The following is a 13,117-nucleotide window of genomic DNA, read 5'->3' as shown; positions in this document are numbered from 1 at the left end:
TAAAAAACCTCTGAGCTCTGTATTTACTTAAATACATCATTGAAATAGAGCAAGATGCAAGGCTTCATACACAATACATAGTTTCTAGTAACACATGGAATCAATGCAACAAATGAAATCCCTCTCTCCTACACAGGCAGGGTTTAGAAGAGTCCACTTGCCTCTGAATTCATCTGGAGCATCGCTGTAATCAATCTCTGCACGGGCATTCTTGGCAACAATTTCCTCCACTTTCTCTGCCAGCAGTTTGAATTTCTCTATTGCTATGGTAGACTTGATTCCAGCCTTCCTCATCTTGGAGATAACCTCCTCAAAGAGCTCTTTACTGTAGGACCTCTACAGGCAAAGCATAAAAAGACAACTTTGCTGAGTCGTAGTGTCCTTACATGCCATAAAAATAGTACAGATATTTAATGCATTTTTAAAATGGCAGAAGGAAGGATCAATGAAACCTCAACCTCACATCAAAGCAAATAGTATGTAGGTAGCATTCATCTAGCACCAAAATGTCAACATTGGGGTAGACTTACAATTTTTTTTACCAGTCATCACCGCTGTAGAACTATTAAGGACCAAAAAAAAAAAAAAAAAAGGCAACATCACCTAAAGAAAATGAGGAAGATGCTCAGAGAGGCTGACTATAATTATTAGAGTTGTTCTTAGACAAAACATCTGTTTTGCCATTCTCCTGTCTGTATTCTTGTTCTCACAAGTCTTGGCTGAAAATACAGCATAAAATGAATTTCTTGCCTTCTCTGATAATATGCAAGGCAGTACTGGGAAAGGAGTGATTCTTTCTCCTAATCCAAACAAGAACTAACACAAAACCCACCCCACAACGCTGCAAAAATAGTAAGACAGCTCAGAGAGAGTGAATGCTGGAGATTTGTCACCCGGTGCAGTAGGACTATCCAGAGAGACCAAATGCAACTGAAGCAAGCATTACTTTCACATGAAAAAGAAAGTTAGGGAAGGACTTTTGTAGCTGTCTGTGTTCTACAGAGACACCATTTTCTTTCAAGTTCACAATATCATGCTTTGACATAATCCTTTTAATACAAAGTGTTATGTACTTTACAGTGCAAGGCTGAATTATATGGCAAAACAAAGCACACGAAGTCTCACAGATTTCTATTTCCCTTGGGATTTTTGAAGCGTTCAACACAGCCCCACTTCTTTCATCTACAGCACACTGCAGCAAGCAATGGCACTCGGCAGGCAGGACACACAGTGCCCACCCAAAGGCCTTTCTCTGCTCAGAGGGAACAGAACGATGGCAACGTGCCCGGGCTCTGTAAACGTTCGCAGCTTCCCTCTCCTGCGTGCTGGGACTTGCAAATGGGACATCTCTCAAAATGCCTTAGAGAGATCCCACCATGATCAAGCAACTTTTTGTTTGTTTTGTTTTCTCTCCCAATACCAGTAGCCATTAACCAACCACACATTTCCTTGGTGTTTCTTTCCTGTCACTGACAGTTTCCAAGAGACTGGTCACTCCCCCCCACTCCTTTTTGATGAAGGGCCACTTTGTTAATTAAGCTTTTTTCCAGTTCTCACACCCGCAGGCTTCTTTCTTTTGAATCCCTATGTCAGTCTGTGCATTTGCTGTGGCTGGCATGGATGCATGATGGATAACATTCTCATATATACTGAACAGCATAAAAATATTCATTATACACATGAAAACACGTAAGGTCTGTTTCAGATGTGTTACTGGTATTACCTGCAATTATCAGAACTTAAATAACTACAGAAAAACTATCCTGAGCTACCCCAATACTGCTGCTTCACTAGAAATGCAAACAGCTTCATGTGCTGCAAGACATCATCCACTGGAATCTCAAGTAGCTGCTGTGAACATTTCTTGCCTTCTATTCTTTGAAAAGTTTGTATTATAAGACATGGGCATGGACAGATGTGACTCAGTAGTTTGACAACTTGACAAGAACACAGAGCTGCAATAGCTTATCTTGCTCTGAGTATTACCATGGGTTCAAAGGTGTTAATTGTCTCATACATGCTGTGCTTTGTCAGTTTATTACAGAGCCATTTAATAAAGTGATTTCAGAGGGAATACAATTTGGAAGCTGTAAACTAGTGAATGAACTTTGATTTGTTGAAGGAGGCTCTTGGTCCCAGCTCTGCCTGTTTCAATGAGGAGGGGGGAGGGAGTCAAAACTCTGCCTCAGTTCTCCCACTTGTAAAGGGACAAAGCATTTCTGCTAATTTACAATGAGGCTGTAGGCAATAAGCACATCACACTCAGAAAACTTCCTATGTGTGTGAAGTGCCATGGATATTTATGTATGTTTACAGGCTTGCAAAGCACTGGGAACACCCATCTACAACGAGCAGACAGAATATGAACAGAGATGATCTGCTGAAAGCAAATAAACTGCAGGGATCAGACAAACTGGCTGGCAGCACACAAGCAAGATGAAATGCTTCCAGAACGTTCTGCAAAGTCTTGTTTGTCCACAGAGCTTTTGCCCTTCTCCTTCATCCTTCTGGAGCTCACCTGATCATCAGCAATTGCTTTAGCGAAGCGAGCACAATCCAGCTGCAGATAAATGTCAGTCAGTTGGTCCAACAGCTTCTTTGGTTCAAACCCGTATTTCTCTGGGTTTTCAACTTTCAGGTCGCGGCACTTGGGGCCACACAGTTGCTGTAAGTTAAAGTTCAACATAGCAGCCAGTCGTGGTCCAAGTTCCTACAAAAGCAAAGTAAAACACAGATCACAGTGTGAAGGCAGTGATAAAGAAGGTTATCGCTAGAATTGCACACAGCAAGATCAGGAATTATTAATTCTAATTAACAAAACTATCTAATTCTAACTAATAAGATTTTCATTTGGTAGGCTTGCAGGAAGTGTCTGCTTTTTATGCATGCTTGCCCTTAAAAAATGTCATGCAAACAGTTTCTGTCTGGAAGGATCACACCATCTCAGTGACTCAGGTAATGCTCTCAACATCAAATAACATCAACAGCAATTAGATTTTAATGAGCTGGAGAGAAGGGAGGAGAATGGAGAGTAAGTGCTAGCAAACATTTCCAGGTTATTATCCAGATACGTTAGAGAAGCAGGCAACCAACTTAAATCTGAGCAGGACTTACAGGTCTGAGAAAAGGCTTTTGGACCTGCTTGGTAAGGATATGGAACATATCAACAGTTTCTGTTGCCAGGGCAAGATACGAACGGGACACGCGCTCATCCTGAGCCAGCTGCGACTGCCGGGCCTGCTGCTGATCCTACAAAACAAACACAGCCTGCTTACCACCCCACGGAATCTCCTACATCATCATTCAGCAAAACCTCAGCCACAATGCTGAGGGGATCTAGACAAAAGGAAGACAGCAATTCAAATACAGATGTGGGACATCTCTCAGTCTAAGGTACAGCTGCTCACTTTTATTACCTAGTGCTAATGTCTGCATCAATTTTCCAGAATTCTGCAACACTAAAGAATGAAGGCAAACAGCATAGCAAGCCCCCGTGGTTACTGAGTTTGTTTACATCCTCTAACTGCTCCTCACACCTGCAGAACTGGGTTATGCTTCCTTTCCATCCAAATGCCAATACTTCAAAACCAGCTTGGGATCTGAGAGTCAAATGAAGCTCTAACTCTCTCTAATTTATGCGCCATCATAAATAATAAACACTCCCCTGTGGAACAATCTGTAGATGATGTACCAGCTCATTTTGTAACTACAGTAATGGCTTTACCTTGCTGGTAGGCAGAGACAGGAAGAAAGGCTTCAGAAGAGCAAACCAGAATATGTTTAACAAATAAGATTTTTATAGCTTTTCCTCTTGTACTTTTTCTTTTTTTAAATCAATAACCTTAAAATAGAAATACCTGACATTGGTGGGTCAACACACACAATTAGTTTAATCAGGCCAAGCTCTGAGGTACAGGACTATAACTGTCTGCATCGAATCTACCAGGGACCAATGCATTAACAGAGTAAAAGCTTCTATTCCTTGAAGTCAATTCAACTGGCGAGCATCTTCCCAAACCTCCTTCAGGAAGGTTAAAGTATTGGTTTCTCCACTTAGAATTAAGTGCACAGTAATTTGAAACTTTATACTATTTCTACTTCGCACCACTCTCTTTGCCAGCCACAACAAAACAAGGCAGAATGATGGGTTTTTTTGCAGGATGTCATCCAGAGTGACCACAGCCATACTGGCAGCAAGAAAAAGCATTGAGAACTGCTCCTCATAAGCAGCTCTTTGGTGCTGTTCCTTATAAAAAAGTTTTCTTAATGGTCTTGTATTGAAGACTTAAAAGTAAGTAAAGGGCACTTTGAAAAACAGCTCTGTTCACCCTGGGCAGCAGGTCCCATTGCTCTTTATTCTTCATCTCCTCTTGCACTTCATGGATACGTTTTAGGGACTCCAGACTCTCATCCAGCAAGAAAGTTGTGTCATTTATCAGCATGTTGATGTAGCGAACAAACTGCTTCCCAGAGCTGAAAACATCGAAACACAGGTATCACGGCAGAGCAGGTGGGTGTGCAGAGCAGACTGCAACCCCAGCAACGCTCCTGCACTGCACATTTCCAACAACGATCCCATTCCCCAAGCCAAGCTGATTGTGGTGTCCGGAGCTCAGTTTAGAAACACTCCAGCTCTACTGGAAGGGGTTGCCATGTAAGATACATCGGGAAGCAGCATCACCCAGTCCCAAGGGCAGTGAGCTCCTCAGGCCCCTGCCTGAGCAGCCTGCGCGGCAGGCAGCTGCCTCGGACACCTTTTACTCACTTGAACTCTTCCATAAATGTACCATGGTGAGCGATATTCTGCCAGAGGCTTTTGAAAATGGTGCTGATGTGGTAGCGGATTGTAAACTTGTCGTAGAACTCGCTAGTGGCTCCAGTATGTTCCACATCTGGAAAAGAGAACAGATCCCACAACTTTCCCACCAGGATGCACTCTCCCTACTACATCCAATGGGATGAGCTTCAAGCACCCAGGGAAACATTAAGAGATGAAATTCAACTCCCGTTCAGAAGTCTCCATCTTAATTCCCTTTAGAAGAAGCAGCACTATACATTTTCTAATCTAGACCCAACCTCATTTCGGAAGAAAAACCCCCAGAAACCAAAACATTCTGCTCTTCATCTCACAGTCTAAAATCTCACTAAGAAAACTCTGGGTACCCTACAAAAATACTTGTTTTTGTTACGGGTGCAAAAACACTTCTGAAACATTCAAATCTACAGGACTAGCAAAACTACAACGAGGAGGTTTAAAATTCCAATATTCCTTTGGAAGCAAAGCAAAGAAAAAGCTTTAATTTTGCAATCTAAAGACCACAAAAGCAACTGTCACATCAATTCACACTGCTGGACTTATCAGTGCACAACAGCTTGTGGAAGGACTGGAATTCTCAAGGTTCCATCTAATTCTATTTCCTATTTCCCCCAATAACTGAGCATAACAGCCTCATCTTCACAAGACTCAAGATCTATTGGGGTTTTTTGGGGTTTTTTTTGTTTTGGTTTGTTTGGGTTTTTTTGAATAGTTACAACATCTAACAGAGCCTTTGGGCTTAGAATACTATTGTGCACTCGGTGAGCTACAGACAAAGCACTTACCTGTGTAAAACTTCATCAGGGAGGGGACTAACAATTTAGTGGAGAGAGGGTGATTCTCAATCATTTCAAAGAACTTCTGTGTCCGGGGCTGAACAGCTGGATTTGTCATGAACATCACTTCCACCAGCTTGGCTACTAAATAAGGATTTCGGATGTAGTTCTGGTTGCACAGCATCACAACAAGGAACATCACGATGTCCTGAGTACAGGGCTCATACAGCACCTGAGGAGCATATCTGGAAACAGGAAAACTAAATTAAAACCCCCAACCCTAATGTTCTACTTCTAAGCTATGGCTTTTAAAAAAATATTATTCTAGTGATGATTTAGCATATCACAAGATCAAAAGGTCTCACTGAAAACCATAAAGAAAATTCCTGGGGAGAGAACCAAAAAACTTTCAAGTTTCTTCCAAGAAAAATCTAGTTTAGAAGGGACCTTGAAGCCATCTATGCACTACAGCTGCAGCTATGCTGCCATGCCATAAAACTTTATGGCTGCTGATAACAAACAGAACATTAACTGCAGATAGTTAGAAAACTACTTTTGCACCCTCAATTTATGCATGTGCCACCTGCTAAAGGGACAAGTGGTAGTACAAGTTTCCTTCAAATATAATTTTACTTACTGTACAATAAAAAATAAAAATTCAGCAACATCTTCCACATAAAACTCTGGCAATGATGCAAATACTTTCGGAACCTCAGGAGTTAAAGGCAATTTTATGCTGTAAAACAGAAGAGACAAGAAACAGGACAGTAAACCAGCAGGGTTAAGCAGGAAGTGTCATGTGCTCGCTTATGGAATTCTTCCACGGGCACCCTTTTTAAGAATCAGAGTCTGACTTTTCAGAACTCCATGTCAGTACTTGAAGGGTACCAAACATACCTGAGGGGCCCCCCAAACCCAAGTGAACATTAAACGCTTGAATAACAGAAATATTCCATGCAAGGATGCATGTCACCGACCCCGTAACAATGCAGACATTGTAAGTAAAACTAATTCTAGAACTGCTAAATTCAGTGAGCAATCCAAGATGATCTGAAATATCTTTGATACAACTTACACAGATAAACCTGACACTTACTTGGGATAGGCAGGGTCAAGAATGCGAAGCATCAGCTGAATCACCATGCCATAGAAATTCAGGCATCTCCTGAGGAAGTTCTCATCCAGCAAACCAGCATCTGCACAAGCCTTACACCTCACCAGTTTCTGCAGAACACGCACACAAAAATTAATCCAGGCCAAGACAGCATAAAGGAATGTGAAGCCTCTTCAAGATAATCAATATATCAGTGAATCACGACAATTATACAGTGGTCTCTTCTTACACTACACTCTCATTTCAAGAAAAGAGGGCACATAAGCCCCAACAGCAAGTAAAATACAATTTAGAGTTGCAGGGACAGATATGCCTTTCATAAGCTTTATTGGAACAATGAAAGAAGTAACAAATGTATCAAAGTGGGAATATGTGTGATTAAAGCCATTTTGGCACTACAGCTCCAAAAAATTGTGCCAATTTCTTTAAGGAAGATCTAAGCACAACAGGCCTTCAAAAAACAGAGCAATCCAGCTTACTCATCTTTGCAGGAATTCTGTGTGAGGTCAGAGACTTGAGTATTCCTACTTGTGCAAGGACTGTGCACACACAGCTACTCCTGAACAAAGCCCAGTCCCTTTGCTTGGTCTCTCTCCAATTAAAAAACACAGATTTTTCTTATTGGTGTTCCTTTGAATCTTAAATTCACAACTGATGTTGTATTCTGCCATGACCAGTATCCAGTGCAGCATTCCCAGGGGTCAGAGGTTCAAACCCGTTTTCAAGCAGCATAAGATAGAAGTTGTCCATAAATATTGGAACACAAGGTGAACACACACACAGGCCACAGAAGTGTTTAGCTGAGAACTGAATCACTTACAAACCTTGAGCTGTGTCTTGCACCGTTTCAGCATCTCTCGATGCCTGGTGGCCAGAGGAGAATCCTTCCACTGACTTTCGTTGTTTTTCAAATCTTCAACAGTCCTGAAAACCAGATGCAGGAACTGGTTATCATGACAGAGGGGAAATGTGCTGCCAGCACAAGGCATTTCACTGACTCATCTGCTAAAAACCAAGGAAATACAGAGAAGTGGGGAAAAAAGCTGATCATTTTCAAAGAAATTACCCTTCATCACAGCAACAGAAATAAGTTGCTTTTGTAAATGCAGACTGAACATCTGCACAGCCAGAACTCAGAGGCAGCACAAACACTAGCTCCAACACCCATGAAAATTAAACCTTAACACAAGGAAAGGATGGTTCCATTAATGAGACAGAGTTCATTCATCTTCTAGTACCAAAAAGGAAACTGGAAGACAAAATCAGCTACGGAAGAAAAAGGCGCCCAGCAGAAAGTCTTGTTAGAAACAAGAAAGTTGCAGGTGTGTATCCTGTGTCCCCTTTCTACTATTGCAAATGATTTCTTTGACTTTCGTTCTGCACTTCTCATGCTCTACTCCCAGGAAAACTCAGGCGCGTAGAGGAGTTCAGTATGTGAACAGGCCATATTCTCCCTGTCGGTGTAAGGCCAAGGGGGTTGAAATTACTCCCCTTCCTTACCCACCTTCTTATGCTGCCCCACAGAAAAGAGAACTTAAATGTACATTACACACACCATTTGCATTAAAAAAAAATCTATGCATTCACATATCTTAATCCTTTTCAGGAAGTGCAGCTGATTAGAACAAAGCTCATACACTGAACTGCATGAATACAGTCCCTTTTCATCCCTTCTCTGAACACAAATTCTCTTCCACATCCATCTCTGCCTACAGCAGACAAATATCCAGTGTAATTTCTTTACTAACAAGATCTAAAGATGTTTCCAGTGTTGCAAGCAACTAAGCAATTCATGGAAAATGCTGAAGCCTAAGCTCCTGCTGCTGTCAGTGAAGCCAAGAGCTCTCCACTCTGCGCCGTTGGATGGGGACTGCTGCATCAGCAACTCCTGTGAAACAATTCTAAATAAGGAAAAAGCAGCAATTCTTTTTTCAAGCCAACATATGGCTTTTTTACAAGTAATCCACAGGCTGTTTATAGGAAAATAGTTTTTCCTTTAACATATACTGAGTCTTCCTGCTCTGGTCTCTGCTGCTTCCCAGGTTCTTGGCCTGCATATGCTTTAAAAATGAAATCATTTCAAATGCAGTCCAAAAATCCTGTAATGAACTCATGGCATTACTGCCAAGGAACATTTACCAAATTGCAATGAGTGCAATTATAAACAATGGAAAATACTGATGATACAAAAATCTGTTCTAATTTTAACAGAGTATTCTACAAGGTTTAGCAACTATAAAAGTCTATTTGAGCTTATGCCAAGAGAATCGGAAAACAGGAGTATCTTCATAACACCATAATGTATTTATCATTTTTAAAACAGTAAACCATATGCTGAATTACATAGAGAAAACAATATTAAGCATTCTTTCCCCCTGTCCTGAGAGTATGACAAATTCTCCTGCTTCAGAAGCTGAGGGGTAAAAGGTAAACATCTTCTGGGATGTTCAAACCAGCTCAGGCACAACTCACAATGTCTCGTTTCTGAAACCGTAAGTCATCTGCACAGTGACCTGATTATCAGACACACACTCCTCCAGCTCTGCCAGAGAGCCTGAGGCACTGATGCCCACACCCTGCCAACCACACCGGAGATTAGTTATAATGAACACTGTTAAGTAGTGCCATGACTCCTAAAGTGTTCTGAGGAGAGCTATCTTTTAAACAGAATCATCTTCTCACCAACTTTAGCTGTCTTGTGTAACCAATACCCTCCATCTCACTACGATCTGAATTCCTGATTCAAGCCACGGTCCCTCAATGCACCCAAAAATCCCCAAGGGCCAAAAGCAGCAGAGTACAGAAAGCTGAGGGGCTCTGTACTCGGCACCGGTTTCACCTAGACTGTCATTGTCATTTCCTTTATTTATCAGGTTCCTGCCTGGTGGGAGCACCCTCAGGCAGCCCCAGCAGCTGCTGCCAACCTGTTGAGCTCCCTGATGGCGCGCAGCCTGCGGATGTACCGACGGCAGCTGGGCAGGATGGACAGGTGGTGGGCGTGCAGGGTGAGGAAGAAACATTCCGTTGGGAATTTCGGCTCAGAAAATGGAGACGGATCCCTGTCTGAAAAACAAAAAACAGTACAGGTGAATAAATTTTAAAATGAACTGCCTTATCTAGGGTGAGACCTCAATTTCAACTTTCTTTAAAACAAGGCAAAGCAGATAGCATCAAGAAAAGGGATTTAGGAAAAGGGAATTCTTTGCTGGAATCAAGTACCTCCATATCAGAAGGCACAGTAATGCTTAACATATCTCAGTAAGAGTACTAACAAAGTTCAGCAATCCAGGCTGCAACCTCCTCCATTGTTGCTTTCACTCTTGTCTCATCTGTGGGAAGCTCGATTCGACACCTGGGGTGGAATATGTACATGGGATCAACCGTTTCCAGCTTTATCTTCGTACTCAGTTGCTGCAGTACCCAGAGGAAGTTGAGCATGAAGCCATCTGTGGACACCAAACGATCGTCTGTCTGTGGGGTGAGAAAGCAAAGGGCTGAGGGCATGAGCTGAGAAGTACAGGGGGATGTACAATGCCAAAATGCCATCCCTGTGGCTTCTCTGGAGCCAGGCCATTCCCTGTCTGCACTGCTCCTTTTACAGGCACCATACAAAGCCCAGCACGTTACCGGCTGGGAAAGCAGTGTGGTAAACACAGTCAGTTGGAATGATGCCCTCAGAAACGGGGCAGGGCAAGTACAAAGCTTTGGACATGTAATACAGAAGCCCTGTTAATGAAGTGACATCTCAGTTCTAAGAGAGAAAATAAACTGTTAAAATAGGTAAAACAGATTCATTTCAGAAATGGAAAAAGTACTGAAACAAAGAAGACAGGGCTTCTTGCCCACGATAGCAGGCACTCAAAATTCTTTTGTCCTCCATTCCAGACCACCACTGCATGAGCCATCTAGTGCTATTTGTGGCTGGATGAATCAGAAGAAGAGCATTTCCCTTTATTTACCTGCATTTGGGCCTTTTTCATGTTGGCATTGACCACAGCTGCCATGTAGCCGAGAGCCGCCTCCCGGGTGTCCCCGTTCAGCAGGATACTGTGCAGGATCTTGAACAGCTCTTGCTGCAATTGCAAACAAACACCTCTCAGCATCACAGTCCTGCTTTCTGTTTGTCTGTATTTTTATGTTCCACAAAATCCCAAAATTCAGTAACACTTCTGTTATAGTCTTATCACCACCTTTATATGCATAGGTTAGTTATGACATTAGTTAAATCAAAGACGTAAACACAACAGGAGTGCAACACACTACTAACACAGTATGTACTTACTCATCCTTTAACATGATCTGTAACTCATGACTAACTGATCTGGTATTTTCTGAATTGGCTTACAGCCTCAGAGAAATACTCGTAGCACTCTAATCCCCAATTCATTTCAGCCATGTCCTGAAAGGTTTGTGGTTTAAGACAGAAGCTATTTTTTTTAGATTATATTCTTCATCTATGTCAAGACCAAAAAACCCACAAATCACGCATTTTTTTTAAGGAATGAGAATACTTACCCTTGCCAATTCCAGGTAATGTTGCAAGGACTGGCTAACAACCCGGGTGTTCTCAAGAGTAATGGCAGGACCTGAGAAGTACTTTTCAACAACTTTGTTCTGAAAGTAAGATGAGTATTGGAAAATGTATCAAAATGTTCTGGGGAAGTAAAAAAAAACCCTCACAACGAACAAACTCCACCATGCTCTTGTCAACATCCTTCTGTGACACTTACATCATCTTCAGCAAAGACAGACAAACTGAAGAAGGCTCCAAGGTAGGAAAGTCTTTGCAGTTCTCTTCCTGCACCTGGGCTTAAAGATTTAGGCAACCACAAGGGCAAAGAGACAACCTAAAAACAGGAGAAACAGCCAAGTTCTTCAAAGCTGCCACGTCAGCCATCCTGCTTTGTCACCTTCCAGTGTCTGCCACACACCCTTGAACCTCCAACACTCCACCATTCTGATGGCAAAACGGAACCATCTCCTCAGTATTCCAGCAACCCAAGCAGCTCGTGTTTGTCCCAGTTTTAGTAACTTCCCAGGGTAAAGGACTCCCTCTACCAGCTTAATTCAAACTATTGTTTTGCATGAGAGGCTCCAGTAGCACTTGCTTAGAGCTCTGGAGAACATTATCAGCAGGGATTGTACAACACCAAAATAAGTGAAATGGTTCTTTTAACCAGGAAAAACTCAGACTGGAGACACTCACCAAACTGCACATGGGGTGCGTTTTCCCAAACTTGATTTCACAGAGTTCGCATAGGGCCTATAAAGAAATCCCAGTAAAAATTACTTTTTCGGGTAATTCTTAAGTAACCTGTCTGCAACAAATAAGCTTACTATGACAGATTGCTGAAAGACCAGAACCTTTCTCGCTGTACCAGTGGAAAAACTTCACAATCACAGTGAAGATGTCCAAAGAGAACTAAAGCACACCCTGCTCCCATTTTAGCTTTTACTTCTGCTCCAAGTTGCCTCAAAAAAGTCAACACGTCTCACAGGATAACAAATTATTGCACTTATTTCAAGGCTTAGCTGTGCAAATTGTTGTTTGCTCAGAACATGACAATGCCTGTGCTGGACTCTTGACCTGCCCCATTAAAACCATCAACAATAATAAATAGAGCAATTGTTTAATCTATACACCAAGGCCTTTGTCTTCTGAACCAGAGTGGAAAAACGTCAAATGAACACAGAACCCAGGAACAAAGAATCCTATCCAAGATCTCCAGCTCACTTTCAACTGCAGCACAGAAAGAAGCAAGCAGTCATAACAGCAATCTCAAACAGAGATTTCTGGAAACACAAAGATACTGCTGGCTGCCCCACTTGTCCTGTGTTACACGTTCTCAGTCTTCAATTACACTACAGTGAGCGACTACTATTCCATCCTTTTGTTGCACACTGTGCCAACTAGAGATAAGGAAAACACAGACTCAATTTCAAGTAGTCCTTCTTTGCAGCCAACAGCCAAATTTGTAGCAGTTCACAGACTGGGAGGATAACAAAACAGCAGGAAAACACAGAACTAGCAAAATTAATGTTTTTTGCCAAGTACCGGCGTTACTTAAGCAGTTTGATTTGCAGCACCCCAGTCCAGCTGATTTCCCTAAGTATGAATTAAACCTGAGATTCAACAGCCTTTTTTGGCACCATACACTGAAGATCCTAAAAGGATCCGAAGGTGTTAAGTTGACAATGCTGAATTTACCAAGAATCCATCTTGCTCCTTGGTGGCCAAAGACACTTCGCAAAAGACTGGTTTGTTTTGGCAATAAAAGCAGTAGGAGGGAAGCAGACCTAGAACTAAAGTAGGAATTTTAAAAAGACTAAAAATAATGCCCTCAGCTTTTCAGCCAGGGAATATGAAGATATTTTTCTCAGTAGATAAACTCCAATTCAAATAATTTGGGG

At 42.0% G+C, this 13,117-nt stretch overlaps 1 protein-coding gene across 3 annotated transcripts in view; it reads right to left on the bottom strand.

Moving 5' to 3' along the window:
• The window catches only part of UBE4B (ubiquitination factor E4B), a 34,665-nt gene that overhangs the window by 2,028 nt on the left and 19,520 nt on the right, over positions 1-13,117 (bottom strand). For all 3 annotated transcript variants that reach the window (XM_068171532.1, XM_068171533.1, XM_068171535.1), the window contains 15 exons: positions 11,913-11,969; positions 11,437-11,553; positions 11,222-11,320; positions 10,666-10,779; positions 9,979-10,177; positions 9,631-9,769; positions 7,531-7,630; positions 6,689-6,816; positions 6,230-6,328; positions 5,602-5,837; positions 4,766-4,892; positions 4,329-4,473; positions 3,115-3,249; positions 2,519-2,710; positions 162-336 (listed from right to left, as the gene is read on the bottom strand). In XM_068171532.1, the coding sequence (XP_068027633.1) occupies positions 162-336; positions 2,519-2,710; positions 3,115-3,249; positions 4,329-4,473; positions 4,766-4,892; positions 5,602-5,837; positions 6,230-6,328; positions 6,689-6,816; positions 7,531-7,630; positions 9,631-9,769; positions 9,979-10,177; positions 10,666-10,779; positions 11,222-11,320; positions 11,437-11,553; positions 11,913-11,969 (2,062 nt within the window). The remainder of the gene's footprint in view (positions 1-161; positions 337-2,518; positions 2,711-3,114; positions 3,250-4,328; positions 4,474-4,765; positions 4,893-5,601; positions 5,838-6,229; positions 6,329-6,688; positions 6,817-7,530; positions 7,631-9,630; positions 9,770-9,978; positions 10,178-10,665; positions 10,780-11,221; positions 11,321-11,436; positions 11,554-11,912; positions 11,970-13,117) is intronic.

Source organism: Anomalospiza imberbis, chromosome 23 (assembly GCF_031753505.1).
Source record: "Anomalospiza imberbis isolate Cuckoo-Finch-1a 21T00152 chromosome 23, ASM3175350v1, whole genome shotgun sequence".
In the NCBI taxonomy this organism is placed as follows: Eukaryota; Metazoa; Chordata; class Aves; order Passeriformes; family Viduidae; genus Anomalospiza; species Anomalospiza imberbis.
The sequence above is the reverse complement of the archived record's forward strand: the minus strand, read 5'-3'. Positions and strand labels throughout refer to the sequence as shown.